Source organism: Sebastes fasciatus, chromosome 4, assembly GCF_043250625.1.
Source record: "Sebastes fasciatus isolate fSebFas1 chromosome 4, fSebFas1.pri, whole genome shotgun sequence".
NCBI lineage: Eukaryota > Metazoa > Chordata > Actinopteri > Perciformes > Sebastidae > Sebastes > Sebastes fasciatus.
In genome coordinates, this window is record NC_133798.1 from 12,423,973 (window position 1) to 12,446,631 (window position 22,659).

General features: G+C 40.1%; 1 protein-coding gene across 7 annotated transcripts in view; it reads left to right on the forward strand.

Annotated features, from left to right (window-relative positions):
* The window catches only part of cbfb (core-binding factor subunit beta), a 45,496-nt gene that overhangs the window by 12,910 nt on the left and 9,927 nt on the right, over positions 1-22,659 (forward strand). For 2 of the 7 annotated variants that reach the window (XM_074632023.1, XM_074632024.1), the window contains exons 4-6: positions 14,955-15,071; positions 15,327-15,422; positions 17,672-17,737. In XM_074632023.1, the coding sequence (XP_074488124.1) occupies positions 14,955-15,071; positions 15,327-15,422; positions 17,672-17,701 (243 nt within the window). In that variant the 3' untranslated portion in view covers positions 17,702-17,737. The remainder of the gene's footprint in view (positions 1-14,954; positions 15,072-15,326; positions 15,423-17,671; positions 17,738-22,659) is intronic. The other 5 variants (XM_074632020.1, XM_074632022.1, XM_074632019.1 and 2 more) reach the window with 3 other exon arrangements.

Here is a 22,659-nt window from a genome sequence, read left to right on the forward strand (position 1 = left end):
TAATTCATTCATCTGTTTTGTGTGAAGAAACTGCTTCTTGTGTCCTTTAGGTAAATCAGATCTTTCTTGTCTTTCTGTCCACTCCTGCAGTCCGTCCAGTTTGCCTAACCACCTCCACTGTGTGTTTGTGTGTATGAAAATGTAATGCATTGACCTGGGACGCTGCACCGAATGTGTCATCCTTTTTTAAAAATATAGGCAGCAGCAGTCGTCTCTGGTTGGCTGTCGGAAAGCTTAAGTTTTCCAGCCAACTATGAACAAGTTAAGGTTGGAGTGTGGAGCGCTGCTGGTGAAACATGTTACATTGATGAACATGACAGCAGCTCATTAGGAGTTTTTGCTCATTTTCATTACACTCCCATTATATTTTCACTAAAGTGTCAGGGTGAAGAGGCCTCAACAGAGCCGTTCTTCTGGCCCCGAACTATTTTTCGGTCATGAACACTTGGAACAGGTTAAGATTTGGTTCGGAAACTGGAAACTGGTGACCGTTTGCTAGTGGAAAAGTCATATCTGAGGATGTGCCTTTAGACGAGGTTGAAACCACAAGAATTACTCAAGTTTCCCTGTTGAAGGTTGTTTCTCTATGTGTGAGTGTGTGTGTGTGTGTGTTTGTGTGTTTGTGTGTGTTCAGTGAGTGCACTACCCCTGCATGCTGATGAGATGGTGGCGCCAGACTGATTGCTAAGCCTTACACACATATCAACACACAACATAACACACAAACATATCAACAGTAAACAAAACCTAAAACAGGGAGAAAAGAGTGAAAAGAGGCAGAAAGAGAGGGGGGGGGGGACTAAATGAGAAGCAGACGAGTGTCTGTCAGCTACATGATAGAGGAGGGTGGAGTGTCAGGGAGGAGCTCAGACACAAAACCCAGGACAGAAACACACATGCATTCTCAAACCATTCCCTGCATATGCATGAACACAGCATCTTTTTTTTACTTTTACAATCAAGAAATTTTATACACACACACACGTTCATCTCTGCATGAATTGTAATATATTTGATGATTCGTCCAACTATTATCAAATGTTAGCATGCTAACACGCTAAACTAATGTGGTGAACATTATGAACTTTATACCTGCTAAACATCACTATAGACCCTTTCACAGCCGTTGTCATGATTACGTCACGGTGTTAGCTGAAGGCAAAACAAAGGAAAGACTGGAGGCAAACACAAGCAGAGTTATTCATTACTTATTCCCATGCTCTATTATGTCTCATGAATTGTTGCAGCAATTTTTGGGTTGACACCATTTGTTACATAGTGCTAAATGTAACCATTTTTTACAACTCGAGAATTGATAAAAATGGTCAATAATCCCTCCAAAATACCACATTAAGACACCAAGAACACCATAGAAAAATCTATGCTGTGATTTGGTATCAAAAACTTTTGACTTTTGGAGATTTCTGCAAGAATTTAAATTTTTTGCCAATTGGATGGGATTGTTGCCATCCATCCTCTGAATGCTCCAGGTCTCCAGTTTGTGGCTGAAATGTTTCATGAGGCTGTGATTATCTTATAGGTCACAACAGGTCATTTTATACAGTGAGGTCAAGTTTAAAAAATGGTCTCACTACAATAAAATGGCTACTATGGGGACTAACATCATCAAACCTGTGGATCCACAGGAGTCTCAGCCTTACAGTGATACCCAATTTATGTAATTCCAAGACTGTTTAGGGACCTCAGTATGCAGAAATATTCAAATACACCATTTTAGTATAGGCGAAAATAACACATTTATACTGCATTCAAAAAACAGCATGGTTTGTAAAGGGGAGACTCGTGGGTACCCATAGAACCCATTTACATTTACATAAATGTACATGCGCAACTGCTTAGCGTTATTTAGCATCTTCCCTACAAGCTAGCATCACATGTTTGGTACCAATGGATTCCTTAGGTTTTTGTAGTTCTAGTTTCAACTAGTAATGTGATTCCAGTATCTTCACTCTAGCTTGAAAACTCAGCCCTCAATAACCTCTGACAGACAGAATAGTTTAGTCGGGCCGTCGAGCAGTCTTTGTTTTAAGGGTTTAATGCTACAAGAGGTCACTCACCAACTTCTATTTCCTACTTCCTCGCTGATCTTGAAACCTCCGTCCCACATTAGATACCATTATTGTCCTAGTGGATAAAAGTTGTTCCAGATTAATAGGGGTCTATATAAAATCTGGCAAATATGTACACAGGTGTTGGTGAACTGTGTAAATATTTTATTGTACCTGTGCAGTGCTTCAGCTCCACACCTGAACAAATCTACAACTTTAGTTGTTCTATGTGCAGGACAGTGAACGCTGGACAGTCAGTAACAAAACAAAATTATTATACTTGAAAAGTTGAAATTCATAAAAGTTTAATAAAAAAAAAAAGATATGGCACATCCATTTGGCCATCTGAAGAAGTCCCATAATAAAAATCTTTTAACCCTTATCTGATAAATAAAACAGTTTGTACAGTATGAGTGTTTGTAGAAGGCAATCAATGCTAGAGCCACATTGTAGTATAATAGGTGCAAGATGTTCTGGTTTACAGACTATAGCAGATTATGAAGTGGTGACTGTTCACATCCTCCCAAAGCCGTAGCACCAGTCTAGTCTTTGGAAAGCACCGCGCTCGATCAGTGTTTAAAGACAAGCCAACTATCTACATAACTGTTACCTCCTTCAAATAGTTCAGTGTGATCGAGTCTGTGTATTTGTCCTTTTCTGATTGAGGTTCTCAGATTTTGGGGTAAATAAAAAGAGAAATTTAGAGATTTCCCTATTCTTAGTCCAGTCGCATCATGATGCTGATATTTTGCAACTTCAGATTTTGTCCCCCAGGCATGTTTTCCATTTATTCTGTCGACAGATCTGGTTACATGTACTCACAGCCTGAAGCCCCCCAAAAGTTAAAAAGTTCTTGCAGATGACAGTGACTCTCTCTCTCTCTCTCTCTCTCTCTTTCTCTCTCTCTCTCTTTCTCTCTCTCTCTCTCTCTCACACTCACACACACACACACACTCACACACACGCACACACACACACACACAAACCCTCTAAGTTAATTTATTTTCTGACACCTCTGTTGCCCTCTAATTTAGTCATCAGCTTTAAGCCTCCAGGATTCTCCTTTGTTACATGCATATCAACATCAAGTGTGTGTGGTGTATGTGTGTGTGTGTGTGTGTGTGTGTGTGTGTGTGTGTGTGTGTGTGTGTGTGGTGTATGTGCGCAGTGTGTGGTGTTATGTTTCCCTCTGAACGGAAGCTGTGCCACCGGTGCGTGACTTGTCAGTGACATCATCAAAGCCAGACCACTAATTGGTTCCCTCTGCTACTGCTGCTCTTCATCCGAGAGTCTGTATGTTCTGTGTGTGTGTGTGTGTGTGTGTGTGTGTGTGTTTGCGCACGCAGCTGTGTTTTACATCTTGTACATCCTGAGTGATTGTTCGATATACTTTAATGAAGCTTGTTTATTTTAAATTGGTATAAGTGAACTTTCTACGGAGCCTCACAGACAGTCGGAGTCTCCCTGTTAAGAGACATTAATGCACCACAAAACCTCTTTCATGTACACACACACACACGCACACACACACACACACACACACACACACACACACACACACACACACGCACACAGTACCGTCGCTGTCTCCTCCCACAAGGTTTCATATTTCCTGCTCCAGGCCTTAGATCAATGACCACACCCACTCCCATGATGCACCGCAGCACAGGCACAGACAGGGTCCTCTGTTTATATGCTCTTTGTGTGTCCCAGTGTTTTATGTTGGCATCATGTCTTTGTGCTTGAGTGAATCTCTGTCTGAGTGCAGTTACGCATACAAGGCGGAGGCAGAGAGAACATGTGTGTGAGTGTTTGTGTTTATGTGAAGTAAAAAAAAACTCGTAGAGACACAAGGTTCGGATAGAAAACCGTGTAGAGAGAGAAGTCAGACTGGTGTGAAATCCAGCATGTGTGTGTCAGCTCCATGTCTCTATTCTTAGTCCTTCTCTTCCAGTAAACGTCTCCTGAGCTATGCAACACTACACACCTGGACTATTACGTGTGTGTGAACTTGTTTCTGCACGTAGTGTCCGAATGTCCTCTCAAGCATTAAAACATGAGTGGACAGCCTTCTCTTCTTCTCTTTAAAGGTGCTCTATACGATATCCAGAGCATTAATATAGAATCAAACAACTATTTGCTATGTAAAGATATAGAGGAGTAATGTCTACCTGAGCAGAGAATGAAGTCGCTCTCACTGTGTGTGTGTTGTAATCCGAGCTTCTCCTTGCTTTGTTGACATAGCCGGACTGTCTGCGCGTGCCTTTTAGTGCATTTTCGTGCATGTGAGGTGTCCTCACTGGCTAGCTCACGGCCGCCGCTCTGCACTGCGCTCGTATGGGGGTTACAGCTGATAACACCTTCTCAACCCACCCTCAGGTTCCCCCTCAGGTTCACACTATGAGCTCTGTCAGCACTATTGCCATAGTTTATCTGCAGAACCTTCACTGTCAAAAATGTCTTATTACTTTTCCATACAGTATCCGCTCCAGGCAACTAAAGTATGATTATCATGATGGTAGTTTTGGTTAAATACTGAAAAAGTCAATGTTGACTTGGAGCACAAGACGGGACGCACGAGTGATTAAATAATACATCTGATTAATTCTGCCTTAATCAAAAGGAACAGAAGACATAATTGTTATTTTTTTGTAATATGAATTTTATTTAATTTATGCCTATTTAAAGTTACATTATATGATCTTTGCACAATACTCTCTCTCTTGCTCTCTCTCTCTCTCTCTCTCTCTCTCTCTCTCTCTCTCTCTCTCTCTCTCTGGTTTTGTAACTCTATCTGCAGCCTGTGTGTGGATTTGCATGATATTTCCATGCCTATGAAAGCCATAGGAACAAACGGTGGTTTTTGGCCCTCCGGTGCACACAGAGAGGACTTTGCATAGCAATGATGTGCATTATGTGTCTACAGGCAGTTAGAGACTCAGAGGGGACGGGGGGCCATGGAAATACAAACTGCCAGTGAACTAGTGAACAATTACTTTGCAATGGAAAACATATGACATGACAAAGGTCTTTAGTATTTTAATTCTGAACATGAAACAACTGATGGAAGTCAAAAATGAAATGCCTTGTTGCAACTAGTTTGCTTTTAGCTCAGTTGAATGAATACTGAATGAAAACAACACAGGCTTCTTGATTTTTAGAGGATGACACACTATGTAAAGTTCTTCTCACATCTGGCTTCTACTCTTTGGAAGTAAACAACATATTTGACATCAGCCTTGACAAGTGTCATGTGATGTGTTATGCTGGCCCCACATTACAGGATCGGGCAGATTTGGGGTCCGATTTGCCCCCTAACTCAACTCAACTCAACTCCAGCTCAACTCCAGCTCACGTTGCAAAATGTGTAAGCCATCTTCTCAGCCACAATTTCATCCATTTTTTCTGTTTTTTGGTGCAAAACATAACACACAAGTGTAACCATGTGTCAACAACAGTCACATGGTTACAGTCTGAAGTCATGTTTGATCACGCAAGTTTCTGGGAGATCCAAAGTCCCTAGAATAACCACTCTGAAATTGATTAATATAAACACCCAGTGTGTCCAGAGTCTTGAATTGTCTGGTGTGTGCGTTATTATGAATAAAATATTTTAAAATGGTTAAAGCTGTCGTTATGTCTGTGGACTCACACATTTTTAAAATCAGTTAAGATTTGAAAACGCTCAAGTGCACCAAGCATTAGAGCTACTCAAGATATTGTTTTTTTTATCGTCATCACCATGTCAACATGTGATCGCAAAAGATTGCGGTATTGCACTTTGAATATATCATAACAAGTTCAACGTGTTAAATTACATTCTGTCTGTAGGCGCTATTTTGTCCAATATACGTGCCATACTATTAACTCTACGGCCAATCAGACAACGTTTATGGTGAACACCCAGATGCTCAGGGATTCTTTGAGTTAGTTGAAAGAGAGTAAAAAACTGCAATTTAAAATGTGACTATCATTATTTTTTTGTTTAGTTCAATGTTTAATTTGTTCAACAAAAGAATGTTGTAAATAATTTCCTTTCATTTCTTTTCAAATTCAACAAGCAATTTGTTGTATTTTACCAGTATACTGAAAGCAGCAGAACTGAGTACACTTTAATATCTGTTTTATTTGTCTCAAGTAATATCGTTATCACATACTTTCCTCATATCGTGCAACCCTAGGGTGTGCTCCGTGTTGTTTTGCAGCCTTTATAATAACGGTGGGAGAACAGAAGAAGAGAGAGTGATCGTGCAGTGGAGAGTACCATACTATTATACTTCTCTTCCTTTAGCAGGTGCTGTTTGACAATAGGTCAGTAGACGTTAGGCTGTATTCAGTGTGGGATTAGGAACAGAAGGCCAGTAACGTGCTTTATCTCCACCGGCTGCTGTCACACCTGACAAACACACACACACACACACGCACACACACACACACGATTAGCTAGCCAGTGGGACACACACAGCTTCCATTCACATGATAGGTATCGAATGAAATACTCCATTGGTATCGATATCACTTTAAGGGCATGCTGGCATCGTCATTTTTTAAACGATACCCAGCCCTAATGTATTCATTTCATATGAGGCTCTATATGAGAGATAACACTACTCCCAGTACAAGCATTGTAAAAAACATTTATCTCATTTTATTTGCTTGAAAAATGTTCTCTGTGTGATGTTTTGCAATGTATATTATAATATTATATTGATTATTTGTGTACATTGTGTAATATTGTGCAGCCCTACCAGAAAGAGTTGATTATATTATACATGAGCTATATTTTGAGTAATACAATAGCCTACATAAGACATGTTTTGTTTGCAATAAATGGTAAATAGTAAATCTACAAACATAATTTTCATTAACTTCTTCGGCTGTTGAAATAGTCGTATTTTAGAACGCCGATAGCACAAAAAGCTCTCTAGAAATGCAGCTATCTTGACTCTCTCTTCCGTCTCCTTCATGATATCTACTTTTGTTTTAACTTATCTTGTATTCCAACTGCCAGAAATGACAGCATGGCGTCCTTGCTGGAGTCATGTTCAGTAGTTATTATGTCTTTGTTGTTGGCTGTGAAAGAGGCGCTGTGTGTCAGTGTGTGTGTCAATGTGCTGTGGAGCAGGAGCATGAATCAGGAATGATTCAGCTGATATGAACTTGAGTGCCATGTTGTCCTGGCAGCAATCCTAATGCTGTTTTTTTTTCTCTTTTTTATTTATTAAGTTATAACTTTTCTTTTAAAATGCTCTGTTTTCTTATCTGGGACAAAAAAAGAGAAATACATGAGGTGATGGTATTTGATCTGATTAGATAAAGAAAGAAAGAAAGAAAGAAAGAAAGAAAGAAAGAAAGAAAGACAGAGAGTAAGAGAGTATGAGTTGTCTGTGACTGGCTGCTGACTCAGACACACACACAAGTTTATTGTGTGAATAACACACATACACAGATTTCCAGACAGTCATAGAGCTCATCTTTAATCTATATGATCCACATACACACACTGATGTTGACTGTTTGAATGTAACACGCAGCCTCCCAGACGCTCTGACAGTCATTGATGTAAAATTCTTCTGGATAATAACTAGATAATTACTGCACTAAATCAGCCGTACACACACACACACACACACACACACACACACACACACACACACACACACACACACACACACAGACACACACACAGAGGCGAAGTGAAGTACAAAGGTGTATGATGTACTCTCAGTTTCTGTATGTTTAAGAAAAAAGAAAGAGAGGCAGCAATAGTGGTGGGGACAGAGGATTTAAAAGAGGCATGATTAAATCTTTGTGTTGTTTATTTGAATGTGTTTATATGAGTGCACACGTGTGTGTGTGTGGGAGACACAGTCTGCCACAACTCACGAGGCTGAAAACACAGATGCCCATTGTGTTCACACACCTCGTGGGCACTGGTCTATGTGTGTGTGTGTGTGTGTGTGTGTGTGTGTGCAGCAGTGGGCAGTTGTGCTGACTAGATGGTTGGCACCATGCTGAATGAGAGGCACTATGCCAACACATCCCTCTACATCTGCGTCACACACTGTCTGCCAACACACACTCTCTCTTGCTCACACATACACACAGTGTAGGAAGCACTTACAGTAGCTTGTAGAGGTCTAGATCAAAAGAGAGGGATTTGACTCGCCCACTGAAGACTGGCTGTCTCAGCGTGTGTTCAGGTCTTTTCTCAGCAGTGGTGTTGGGTTAGGGAAATAAGAAATGCAGACATGCAACTAAAGGAATGACTTCAAACATGATGCACAGTGAATCACAAGGCTGCAGCTGGTTCCCGTTGTCCAGTAAAATCTTTGTAACTGCCAAAACTTTTCAGACACAAGAAATACTTTTCTGCATTTGGAACTTCATCCACAAGCTTTGAAAAGGACTTTGATCCCAAAGGGTGAATTATCTTAAACAATGAAATCCTTCAGATGAGGTTAAAACACTAAAATCAGCTAAATGGAAGTTCTATTTTGCAATATGCTCATCACGTCTCAGAAACATGTGATGCAGAGGACTGTCCACAAAAAATGTGATATAAATGTTCAGGGTCAGAATCACAGGACTGGACTGCTGCATACATGACCAGTGCGTGAAGTGGAAAGAATAAGTGCCAGTACTCTCTGATTCACACGTTGGCATGTGTGTATCTGCCGTTATCAGCAATCTCTTAGGACTTATTCCTGTTTATTCATTATTTCTTTACGCATGTTATATTGTGTCGGTCATAATCAATTGGGATTTTATATCTTAATTATTATACTTGGGATATGCATCTTCTATATAGGCCTATAATACACCAATAATATTCCAACTGGAACATTATGGGGTTAAGGTGGCGTGTTTGTATATTTACCCACAGCATCAATAAAGTGCCTTGCTGTGTTATTTGTAGCCTATAGTAGGGTATCAATCAGGTTTTAGGAGCAGTGTCCCAGTCAGGAGGCTTGTACGTTAAACAGGTATAAAACTGAAGTATGATTGTTATCGTGTATGAAAGCTTGGAAGCTCTGTTATTTGTATTGTTTCTGTTTTTGTATTGTCTTGTTTTTGTATAGCCTAAACTAAGTAGTGAATGAGTTGCCTAATTATAAAGGGTATGTATAATAAGCGTAAGCTTCAGCCTCCACCTTTTCGGTCAAAACTTTTTTTGTTTTGTTTTTTCTCGTATTTTATTTAATGCCATATTGTGACCTATTTTTTTATTATGTTCATTCCTTACGGATAATTGTTAATAAGGACTGAAATAAATGACTACTACTACTACATACAGTATTGTACAGCAAGGTAAAGAGATACATTCTGAATTTATACAGTCAATAAAAGATACTAGGAGATATTGGGTTTGGGGGTCCTCCCTCAAGAAAATTTTAAGGTTTTTGACTTAAAATTATGCAATTTTATGTCGTTTTGGACCCTTATTATTATGATTATTTTATTATTTACACATAATTATCACAGCCTTCTGAACATTAAATTTGTCTTGAAATGTTTGCCCTGTAAAATCATATCCTATAAATCAAAACTTTCAGTAACCCCTTGTTTACCTCGTGCACAAGGATGCACATGCACACACACAGGTAACGCCTCACTCCTTCCTGCCAATGGTTTCACACTATTCCACTGATCAACAGGTGGTGGTATAGAGCGCTGCGCCAGCAAAGGCAGGGAAGAAGAAGATTGCAAGCACGTAAATATGGATGTAGACAATGCTGTATTTGAAATACTCAAAAATCTGTTTTGCAAATGTTTATTGAGGAAGGAAATGCATTCAGCCCATTTGTCAAAGCTCAAGGAAACACAACACTGAATCTAAACATGACTTTTGATCGTGAGCTGCTGAGTGGTAAACGTAGTTCGCCTAGCTCAGAGGCCATCCTTACCATAATAACAATACTTTAGGAGCAGCGGAAGTCAGACGGCGGCTGGCAGTACCACAGTTTTGCACTCTGCGGCTCACATTACCGCAGCTTCACAAGCTCTCTCTAAAGCGAGTGTTTGGTTTGTCCGTTCTGGGCTACTGTAGAAACATGGCGGAGAAACATAGCGGACTCCGTGAAGAGGACCCGCTCCCTATGTAGATATGAAGGGCTCATTCTAAGCTAACAAAAACACAATGATTCTTAGTTTCAGGTGATTATACACTAATGACAACATAGTTAGGAATATTATATTCATTTATATTATTATATTTCTAATAGAGCCCCCAAAATGCTACACACTGGCCCTTTGTCACGTGAAAATATGAATTTCACATGTGTTATTTCCATAGGGTAGTTTGACAATGCAGCATAAGATTACCATTCGTTTTCATGTACACCTACAGTACAGTATGTCTGCAAAATATTTAAAATCTTAGTCTGCAAAGTAACCTTTAGCTCTAGCTGTCATAATAAATGGAGTAGTTTATATTTGTGTCCAGATGTTTAACTACTTTAGAAATCATCTCATCATTTGTGTAGTGAAGGTAGGTAAATGCAGATCAGTACGACAACACAAGTTTTCCCACGCGGCCCCTGTGACCTAAAGTAAAGCAGCGTTTTACTAAACTTGCACTCGGTTTTAGAGTGAGTCTGAATTTCCACTGCATTTCATGCTGCTTCCTTTCCTTATTCACAGTGTGCTGTAGTGTGTGAGAGTTCTCCTGTGTTCATGTGTGTGTTAGAAAATGGATGTGGGGGTTGACATGGTTCTCTCTCAGAGGAAGTCTGTGGTTGGGCCGTTTCTACATATTTTCCCCTCACACACACACACACACACCCACACGCACACACACACACACACACACACACACACACACACACACACACACACACACACACACATACACACACGTTTTCCCTGTCAAGCCAAATGAAGCTTTCTTTTAAAAGCACCATGCAGCCCCACAGATGTGGAAGCCATCTCTCTCTCTGACTCTTTCTCTAACAGACACACACACACACGCACACGCACACACAGAAAAACATTCACTCGAATAAACACAAAAACCCACAGTCTCTTGGAGAGTGGTCTCCCCTGCTACCCCAGTGCAGTGTGGGTAGATGTGGTAAAAGAGGTCCCTGTGAGAGGCTGTCCAAAAATAGCCTGAGTAAAAATGCAGGAACGTGGAGCTCGCCCAGTATCATACAGAAAAACCCAGTCATCTGTGCGTATGTGTGCGTTTTGGGGGGAGTGTTTGATTTTGTTAATTTATTCCTCAAATACTTGTTTACTCGGATAAAAATACCACCTAAAAGCGTTATCCTGGGAAAAAAACAGCCTGACTGTCTGCGTTCCACTGCCTCTCACTGTCTGTTGTCTCTTCCTCATCGACATTAGTATCGTGGGAAAGAGGAAGACGATGAGACAAAGAGAAGAAATTGAAAGAAAGCAAATTCCATATTAATGTATCATGCTTTATCACATTTTTTATCACTTTTTTTGGCTAAAAGACAAGTTCATACAGCTCTGTTTGAAAGCCTATCCAAAGCGTTGTTTAGATAAGACTGCGTGTGTGTGTGCGCATATTTTCTCAGTCAGCAGTTACAGAACAACATTAGCATTAATTTGTAATAAGGTTGCTGTCCACCTGACAAATGTAAGTCCAATATCCACTCTTCTTTTAGCTCTGTTTTGGTCTCCACCAACTCTTGAGGGGAATATCTGGCTCTTTAGCTGCTGAATGCTTAAAATCCTTGTAGGGTATTTTGGGTACAAAATAAAAGTGATATGCTGCCACAAGCTCTTTTGAGGTCATTTGATGGATATTTTGTTTATTTTTAAACTTTAAAATGTTACTTAAAGGGGAACACCACGTAAATTAAGAATTCCAATATGTTATTCCCAAGGCCTACGAAAGTTCAATCAATGTTTGGGAACATGAGCTACTCTCTCTCTCAAAGCCAGAAACCAGAGAAGTAAGTCTCAATCTTGTGATGTCATAGGGTATGAAGTTTGGAGCTGCTCCGTAGACGATGAATGTGAGACTGATTTGTGGACCCACAGAATGTGTTTTCTTTTTTACACCCAAATGAGTTTTATTCTATTGTAGCGTTCTAAGTTGTGAAACAGAAAACGTTCCCATATACTCAGAACATTTCTCTGGGTGCTCTCAGTGTCATCTAGAACATCTCTCCCAATTCATTGTCTATGGAGCAGTTCCACACTTTATACCCTATGGCATCACAAGTTTGAGTTTTAACACTCTGTCTTAGACCATAGGAATAACATATATGAGTTTGAGATGAAAATTAGGGAAGCACCGATCGGACTTTTTCAGTCCAGATACCGATAGCGATACCTTGGCTTTGGGTATCAGCCGATACCGAGTACTGATCTGATACCAGTGTTTAATTAATAAGCTGTATGCCTCACTATGTGGACGTGACTGGGATCATTCTTTTATGTGTAAGGCAACATCAGGCTTAACTTAAACATTGTTTTCCTAACTTTGTAAAACAGAATGCGACCAATAAATACATAGATATTCATTTATTTAATTGTTCTTTATTATTAAAATAAAAAATCGTACACCGGCAACTTGGTAAAAATAGTCTTCAAAATGAACAGGTATTACTATTGATGTGTAAACCTTTTTAATGCAGCAACAAATTGGCCAAAACTTAAACAGCAATTAAAATTCTAGTACATAATGTTTATAGAATATAAACATAGAATTGCATTGAATAGATCGGCTCCATTGTCACCCGATATCCGATCCAACTATTTGAGTCAGTATCGGCCCAATATCCGATCCAGTATCGGTATCGGTGCATCTCCAATGAAGATGTTGAGAAACAGTTGAGTTTAATCCACACTGCGGCAGCTTGGATTTACAGAGAGAAATGGTTCTGTGATCCTACACATGTACACATTCCCTCAGTGGTGGTTACATTTCTGCCCTCCTGACATAGCGCCATAGCCATGTAATATAACCAGGAGTTGAGACAGATACAAAGTCTGATCCTCCTCTGTCAATCTGTCTGTCTGACAGTCTGACGCTGTAGACTGGGCCTACTGTGCTGCTTAGTGTGCACAAGGAAGTGAAAGGGGTTAATAGTATTAGTAGTAACACTTGTAGTACCCTTAATATCACTGCTCATCCCCCACTATGCTGCTCTCCCTCGCACCGATAGACGAAATACACACCACAAGGTCAAACAAAACAGACGTGATGATTTCTGTCTACTGATATGTTGTTTTGTTAGGGTTCACTGAAGACACATGGGAACTGAATCAACATGGCATTTACTTCCAATAAACAGTGCCTGAAATAGGCCAGTACTCACCATTACTGAGTATCAGCACTTCCGCGAGTACCCCAAGTTCTTATTGCATACCGCCACCTCCTGGTGAGTCAAGGTGCACACCCCTAAGCACCCGCGTAATGCTGAGAAAACAGCGCTGAAAAAGCCTTTGGTATTTTTTCTCATTATCCAATTGAATCTGTAGGCCAACAGATATCATATTTTAAGTTGGTTTTATTGTCGCATATAATGCAATATTATATGTGTGTACAATTTGTTTTGTATCAATAGTTACATAAAAGGTTTTAAATTACCAAATATATGTTTATGTACAAACTGGAAATGTATGTCGTATATATATATGCCTGATATATGTAATGAAATGCATACAAAAATACTTTTTGAAGTGTGTTGAATTACCAAGATAAATATAAATATATCCAAGACACATTATCATGAGAATATATATATATATATATTTATATAGTATGTAAGTATGTAATAATAATGTATAAATCCCCAAATAGCCCATGAAATAAGGAATAATCCCACATTATTCATTATTCATATTCAACATCCATTATTATTATTTATTCACAGACAGATATTGCTGTCTGTTATGTGTAGACTAGAGGTATGTGTGTGTACAGTAGTGCGGCAGCGGCACTGTGCTGAAGATTCGAATACCTTTGAATACTCCTCACCGAAGCTTCGAAGCCCAAAATCTGGTATTGGGGACAGCCCTATCATTATCCCAGAATAAAATGCCACAAAGTCCTATTTTAGCTGCTAGTGTGTGAATAGATCCATTGAAAAAGTTACAGACCCTGGGCAGTGGCCATACAAATAAACACACACACGCAAAAGACAAAAAGCAGAAAATGTTTTTAGGCATATGATATTTATTTTGGATCACTTTTGTCCACTTCAGTCCCATACAAACACTTACTTTTCCACTAAATCAGGACTGCCATCTTGCAGCAGCAAACACACACACACATAAACATACACAGATTGGTACGCGTGTACGATTACACACACTCATGGAAACACACTGACCTCAACTGATTGCGCACATGCACACATAATGTAAATGCACGTCAGTGTGTGTGTGTGTGTGTTTGTGTGTGTGATTTACTAGTCCAACACCCAATTGTACTGCAGAGGTTTTGACGTAGTTGGTGGTTTTTCCTCTTTTCACAGCAGTAATAGCGAGGGAAGGAGAGGCCTCCATCTCCCGAACACAGAGCTTTTTATTATTCTGGGGAAAAACAGCTGACGGTTTCTGATTTAAGAATTGCAATTTTGTATGTAACTCCAGGTCATATTAAGCTGTTATGTTTTTGGAAAAAAATATTTTTTTTTCCAAAGTCATGAGTAACAGAGAATCAATCTTGTATAGTTCTGGAAAAGCATCGAATCTCAGTCTTCCTGTCCTTTTGTTGATCATTCTTATTTACCATGTAGCTTTTTGCCATATTATAGCAACACCTTAGATTTACTAAAGAAGCAGAGCTTTTTCCAACATGAGAGGGTTTTAAACATTACCAGCAGGGGAACTTAACAGGACAATTTCAAAACTGTTGCAGTACTGAAAATACAGTGTCTTTCTCTCTTTCTCTCTTCCCTCCAGGTCTATTTAAAGGCACCCATGATCTTGAACGGGGTGTGTGTGATGTGGAGAGGCTGGATCGACCTACAGAGGCTGGATGGGATGGGATACCTGGAGTATGATGAAGAGAGGGCGCAGGTAACATAACGCATGTGTACAGACAGAGTGATGTATTCTTATGTGTACACACACAGAAAAACACTCCTTCTTGTCTTATCATCAACTTTTCCTCTTGAAGTCATACATCCCTGTCTCTGTCTTGCTTAAACTAAACTAACTCACTCTCACTCTCTATCTGTCTCTGTGTGTGTGCGTGCGTGTGTGTGTGTGTGTGTGTGTGTGTGTGTGTGTGTGTGTGTGTGTGTGTGTGTGTGTGTGTGTGTGTGTGTGCAGCAGGAGGACGCTTTGGCCCAGGCAGCGTTTGAAGAGGCTCGACGCAGAACCAGAGACTTTGAAGACAGAGACCGATCACACAGAGAGGATCTAGAGGTGAGAGGGTGTTTATAGAGGACTGATGCTGGTCTGCCATCTCAAAGAAAAGTGGGCTGGTACTGGACAGTGTAGTTCCATCTGTAACAGGCCAAATCTGCTTCCACTTTAGACCTATCATAGCAATGCAAAGTCAGCCTAAATGTCAGGTACCTATCCATAATCAGTGTATTACCTACAGTAGATGACGGTCGGCACGCCCCGGAACCAAAGCACTATACTGCTGTGGACGGGGCCGGCATCAAAATGTAATTTAGGCACCTAAAAAAATCAATATCAGTGTGTATATTACAGTGTACGCTATATTTAGAATATTTTCACTGGTTTCTCTTGCCATGAGACAGCTATACAGTCTATGTTTACGATGGGGAACTGAAGCTGATATCTATGCTCTTGACAAAGCAACCAGAATCCATTGAGAAGAACAGTAATTTTTCATTGCAGAACACGGGGGGTTTCTTGTCTACCACTGCCTCGATCAGTAAGTTTGTTTTTGTTATTGTGAGACTTTGGTTAGTTCGGATTCACCAAAGTCACACAATAGCACAAACAAACTAACCGAGTGAGGCAGCGGTAGACCAGCAACCCCGTCTTCCGCAGGGTAAAATTACAGTTTTTTTCAATGGAGTCTGGTGGCTTGATGGATACAATGGCTTCAGTTCCCCGTCGTAAAAAAGCTGTCTGATGGCAAGGTAAACCGGTGAAAATATTCTAAATATAGCGCACATTTAAACAGATTGTTTTAGTTGAGCCTTTCGTTTAGGTGTCTAAAATATGCTTTGCTGCTGGCCCCGTCCACAGTAGTACATCGCTTTGGTTCCGTGCGGTAACTCCTGTCTGCTCCTCCAACCAGGGGCGTGCCAACCGTCATCTACTTGACGTAATACACCCACTATGTACCTCATACAACCCCACTTCAAAACACCCTAACTATCCCTTTAACACCAAACTGAAATGCATTTTTTGACTTCAAGTCCGTTACACCTCTGACCACAACCATCATCACTGTTGGGTGTGCTCCATTGCAACTGTAAGCACACCCAACAGTGATGATTGACTGGCCACACCCTGAGTGCACTTCTGCTTCACCGGAGCTCATCAAATACACAAATTAAAGCATTATTCAGAAACTGCATGACTTCTTTGGATCTCAAATTTATTCAGAAAGTGATTTCATAATCAAATAATTTGTGAGACGTTTCCACAGCAGACGCCTTGATTTTTTTTTCAGTTTGAGAATGGGAAACAAAGACATCAGACATTCAAGCCTACAGCTCATTCATCCGGCCACATGTAGAAAGGGAACATGTTGACGTCTGAGTGAAGCAGTTAGTTATCTAATTGTTTAGCTGATTAGAAACAAGTCCTCTCTTGGCAGACCACAGCGAGCAAAGTGAAATTTCAAGTTTGCGGGCTGGCTTTGCTATGCGAGACTTACCCAACTGGAAATTTGCAAACAGTATTTTCAGATTTACAAATTCATGGATCTAAAGCAAGCATCATCACAACAGCTTACTAGTAATACAAATTTGTAGAGCAACAGCAAAATTGTAGATACTTTGTTTCAGATATGAATGATTAATCTTTTAGCAAAAGTGCCGTAAATTTGTTCTACAAATAAGTCTATATTGATTTGTGTGTGAAGACTAAACACCATTGTGTCAAAGCCACAGAGTCAAATTTCCAGTCGGGTTTTCTTTGCTTAGCGCTTGGGTTGGCTTAGGGTTGTGTGACGTGTGGTTGTGTGCTTTTACATTATTTGTATTTAAATAGTATTGTAACAGTTTGAATCATAGGTTTAGTGCATGATCAGTTTGACGATAAATCTAATCTGAATTGATTTGATATTATTGAACTATTGAATGACTGACTCAGTTTTGTCAGGTGTCCCAAAAGCCTCCGAAGGGAAAGTAGTTGATCTACTTTGTGCTACAGATCACAGAAAAATAACTTAAATTTGATTAACCATAATAACGTCAGCGATTATAAAATACAAATTTAAAACATTTAAATTGATCTTAAATTTAGTTTTGCTCATTGAATTATCATCATGTACAAGTTTGTGCTGTTTGCAGTGTCTTACGTGTGCACAAATTCAGATTCACAAATTGATACGCCGTCAGTTTGAATGTTGCAACCGTCCCAAACTTGAGACAAACTCACTTTCCCAGCAAGGCTTTGGGGAGATCAATGGCATCCTTCTTAAGTTGACGAAGTTACGAATGAACTCCAAATTGTTTATTTTTTAGGACCCTGTGGTTTCTAAAATCTGGGACTGATGACACACAGACAGACAGCCAGCAGAAAAGAACAGGGTCTGTGTCCTTCATTTCTCACCATCTATCACACTGTCATGCACTAAACCACCCTGTGTGTGTGTGTGTGTATGTGTGCATATGTGTGTGGTTGTGTGTGTGTGCATGTGTGTGTCCATATGTTTAATTTATGTATGTGCATTCTTGTGTTTGTCCAGTATTTTCTGTGTGCAACCACAGGCAGCTGTCTGTGTTTTTACGTCCACGTATGTGTGTTTGTTAGTGTCTGTTGTTCATATGCATGCACTTCTCATGAATTTGATGATTATAATATTTGCTCCTGCTTGTTTAATGCTTATGTGGCGTGGGAGATAGAAACAGCAAGATTTAACCATGTCATAACTAGTTTGCACAATGACACACACACACACACACACACACACACACACACACACACACACACCAATATCATCATCATCATCGAGACCTACCACAGCTTTGCAGCACAAGATCCTGCACAAATAGGAGAGAGAGGAAAGGCAGGAACTCAGCACATGAAGAGAAGAGAGGGTTGAGAATCACAGATGAGGGGAACAGAGAGACAGGAAAGAAAGAAAGAAAAGAAAGAGAGGCATTTATTGAAGGTCAACTTTCATCTGACTGATCTCATGTTTCCTCCCCGAGGCTCTCGGAGTAAAAGAAAACCTTGTGTCTCCTGCTGAATCAATATAAGTACCATCACTATCCCCTAAAAAAAAAACACACTCTGTAAAAAGGCATTCAATTTGGCACTGAGAATGATTAAATAGAAAAATAGAGACTTTGTCCCACTTAAGGTTATATTCTGGTTCCATACATTGCAGCTGTTTCATTACAAAATCATACCTCACAATCTTTCACTGGTGGAGGCTTCATCAGTTTTTAAATGTCCGTAAAATGAGTGAACAGTAAAGTAATTGTGCTGTAAAGGAGTTTACATGAAGGTCAAGTTACTGGAATAGTTCAACATTTCAAGATGCACATATTTGTTTTCTTGACAGGAATTAGTTGATACCATTCTGTATGTGTGTTTAAAGTATGAAACTAGAGCGTCTATGCTATCTTATCTTAGCATAAAGAATGGATACATTGTGAAACAGATATAGCTCCAAAGTAAAAAGAAAAATCTGCCTATCAGCTCCTCTAAAGCACACTAATTAGTACGTTATATCTCAATTGATTAATCTGTGCACAAGTAGAAATTTAAAATCCCACAAGTTGTAGTTTTCTAACTGTAACTATTGGCAACCAGCGGCCAGGTGCAGGGATTTCTCTGCTTTGATGCCTGGCAATCTTCATGGAAATGACTTTAGGAAGCCCAGAGATACAACATTTTAACAAGCGGCAACTCCAGTGCTGAGCAGTGAAGCCAATGCCGAAGTGCTAAAAACTGCAGTTCAGCAAATGGCCACTTGAGGCTGGCTCCAAAAGGGAGTCAATACCCATAGACCCCCATGTTAAAATGCCCAACTTTACAGCAGAAATAAACTTGTTTACAGTCTGGTAGCTAATTTCCCCGTTCATGGCCACTGTACGGGGGGGGTGCATTTTTACATTACTCTCTCATTTAAGTTATATTAAGACTTAAAGCCAAATAATATGCCTTGCTGTGTGGTTAATTATACGACCAGTTTCCAACGGGATATTGGGTACTTTATTGTCCGTGAAATTTGACTTAATCCTGGAATGCCTGACAGCGCCATTCAACCGTGACTCTTTTTCTATATACCGATCTGACAGAGCAGGGGACTGTATGAAAATAGTAGGAGGTGAGTGCTATATGGTGAATAATGTTAACGTTAATGCACAAATTGAAGGAGCTGACGGGATTGCATTTCACTGAAGGTGTGATGTTACCTTGAACGATTTCATGTGACAAATAAAACTACACTGATTGATTGATTTGAAGAAGTCTGTGCTCCAGGTTTTTCGGTGAGTGAAATTCTAACGTTAGTGTTATTTTATATATATGTTAGCACCAGTACCAACCGGCAACCGGAAGCAACAGTTACGGCACCTGGTCTTCTTCCGCATGGAGCTCCCCTGCTAACCACTCAGAACATACCGGCAATGTCCGCGAACCTTTGCTGGTGTGTTGGCCTCAACATAAGCTTAGCTCTGACTTTGCTGGTGTGTTCTCAGTGGGAGACGAGGGCGAGCTCCATGCGCTGCAGCATGGAGTGAGACCCGGGTTCCATTCCTCTTCATGTAGGCTACTGTAGGTGCTGAAGTGCAGGGTTAATATATGACCGCTACACAGAGTAGCATGTATTTGTTGTGCTTGTTAGCCTTAGCTAACTAGCTTGGTTGCTTCATGCTAGGTGGCCGTGTTTAAGGAATCAGGTTTCAGGCCGCCTCAGGTCCATACACGCCCCACCTCTTTCCCATGTTTGGATTAGCTGGAGACGTTACTGCCAAGATGGCGATGGCTGGAGTTGCCGGGAGCCGCCCACTTTCAGCTTAATTTTTGTGTGTGACTACATCCATATCTTATACAGTCTATGCATTTTAATTAGTGAACTTTAGAGGGGCTCTCTTGGCGTCTTCAACCTGGACAGAGCCAGACGAGCTGTTTCCCCCCGCTTCCATTTTTTTATGCTAAACTAAGCTAACAGACAAATATGAGAGTGGTATCGATCCAACTTTAGGCAAGAAAGCGAATGAGTACATTTCTGAAAACGTCTAACTAATCCTTTAAAGGAACAAATCTATGTTGTGGCCAAGAGGTAATAGGAACAAGCAAAAAAACAGACCCTGTTTTAGTGTGTAGCCTAATGTTTTTCTTGCTAATACAAATGCCTCTTTATGTTGCTGGAGCTGCCAGTTAAAACAATTTCTAAGTGGCTCTATGTGGTTTTTCTCTCTGCCACCATGTGCTCTTTTTATCAAACACATTCCTTTGCATCCAGTTCACCCCCTGACCTTTCTGATGAATGCACGGAATCAAACCACCAAAGAAACCACAGGTCTTTTTCTACAGAGTGAACACATTAATGAATAGAGCAATTATACACCAAACAAAATAAGTTTTAGTCCAAGCAATAGCTCTGAAGAAGCTCTTCTTATGTCACATCAGATTGTATAGAGTGCTGCAGGGATGATGTATTTTTGTAGGCCAACCAGGAAGTTAGCATCGCCTGGTTCCCTCGACAAAGAGCCAATGGGATTTTCCTTTGGGTTTTGGATTATGACTTTTTAAGCGTAAATGCAATCACCAGAAGTAAAAAGCTAACGTTAGGCTGTAAACAAACTACACCACAGTCGCATGACTTCACGTCGCTGAAGCTAAAGGCGGAGTAGTGTTCGGCGTGATGATGATTAATGCCCCCGACAACCTCTGTAGTCTCATTTAGCCATTTCTTAGCTTTTTTTAATACACATAAAAGCTTTAAAATTGGGATATTTATTGACATTTTATATCGTAGAACAAACTGTTAAAATCTCTTAAGCTTGTGTTAACCACATTCCTTATTTCAGGCATCTAACTAAAAACCCATTCAAAATACTCATTGACTTCAAGACGAGGGAACCAGAAGTGCTAAAATGCGAACTCATTTCTGTGTTTTAGGACTCATTCCTGCACCACTCTATTTGCCCATTTCTACCAGAATATGTGTGCTGCTCTGCAGCTCTCCCAAGACATAGAAAGTTATTAAACATTAGGACCGAACATGGGTCACTTTATGAATGTGGATGACTTGGTTTTCTCCCTGAAAAGAAAATTGAAAAATATTCCCCAGTTATAATTCCTCTCTGAAGACATCATAAGTTAAAACAGTTTAAAATCTGGCTATACAAATGCCATGCATCCTAAAATATAATAATCAATGGATTGGATGGACACAATCTTTAACCATTCTTGTCCTCTTTAGGCTGTTTATTTGGCTGATATTCATAAACCAACATACTGTGTATTTAAAGGAACAGTGTGTCACATTTCAGGGGATCGATTAGCAGATATGGAATATACTATTCATAACTATGTTTTCATTAGTGTATAATCACCTGAAATTAAGAATTTTGTTTTCATTAGCTAAGAATGAGCCCTTCATATCTATATAGGGAGTGGGTGCTCTTCACGCAATCCGCCATGTTGCACCGCCATGTTTCTACAGTAGCCCAGAACGGACAAACCAAACACTGGCTCTAACGAGAGCCGTTTACATTTTTCTGTTACCTAAAGGCCACCGTAGTTCTCCAACACGCTTGTGAAACTGCGGTAACTTGAAACGCAGGGTGCAAAACTTTGGTACCGCCAGCCGCCATTTGACTTCCGTTGCTCGTAAAGTAGTGTTATTATGGTAAGGATGGCCTCTGAGCGAGGTGGACAGCGTTACCACGGTTTTACACTCGGCAGCTCCCGTTATCACAGTTTTGGAAAGAGAGGAGTGAGCTGATGGGTACTCAATTGGTTGCAATCTGCAACCATACCACTAGATGTGGCCAAATCCTACACACTGTCCCTTTAAGAGTGTAGAGAACATGGATATAAACGCTTTACTGTGACTTTGCACATATTTTTCTATAGAGATGCTTTGAAGACTTGAGTTTGCTTTAGTCCTTGTTTGTTATTTTGTTACCTATAGTGCTGTAATGACTTCTATGGAGTGTGTGTAGGGAACAGAGAGAGAATATAGCCTAATGTTGGAGTGTGGGAGAATTTAGATGGAGTTAATATTTTAAATTTAAAAATGCCTTATTATAATTATCAACAAAAATACTCCTATTGTCTTGCAGAGGATTAGACGCGTTGTTTCATAACACACTGTGCATATGAATCAAATTTTAGAGTTAAGATTTTGCGAAACAGCCATCTCAGTGGGATCTTGCAGATGTGCTCCAAGCTGTTTCTCTGGGTGTGACTGACGAGCGTTGCCGAGAAGCTGCACAGATTCAGCCTCTGCATTTCTGTGGTCAGAACACCATCTCTCCTCTGTCTCTCT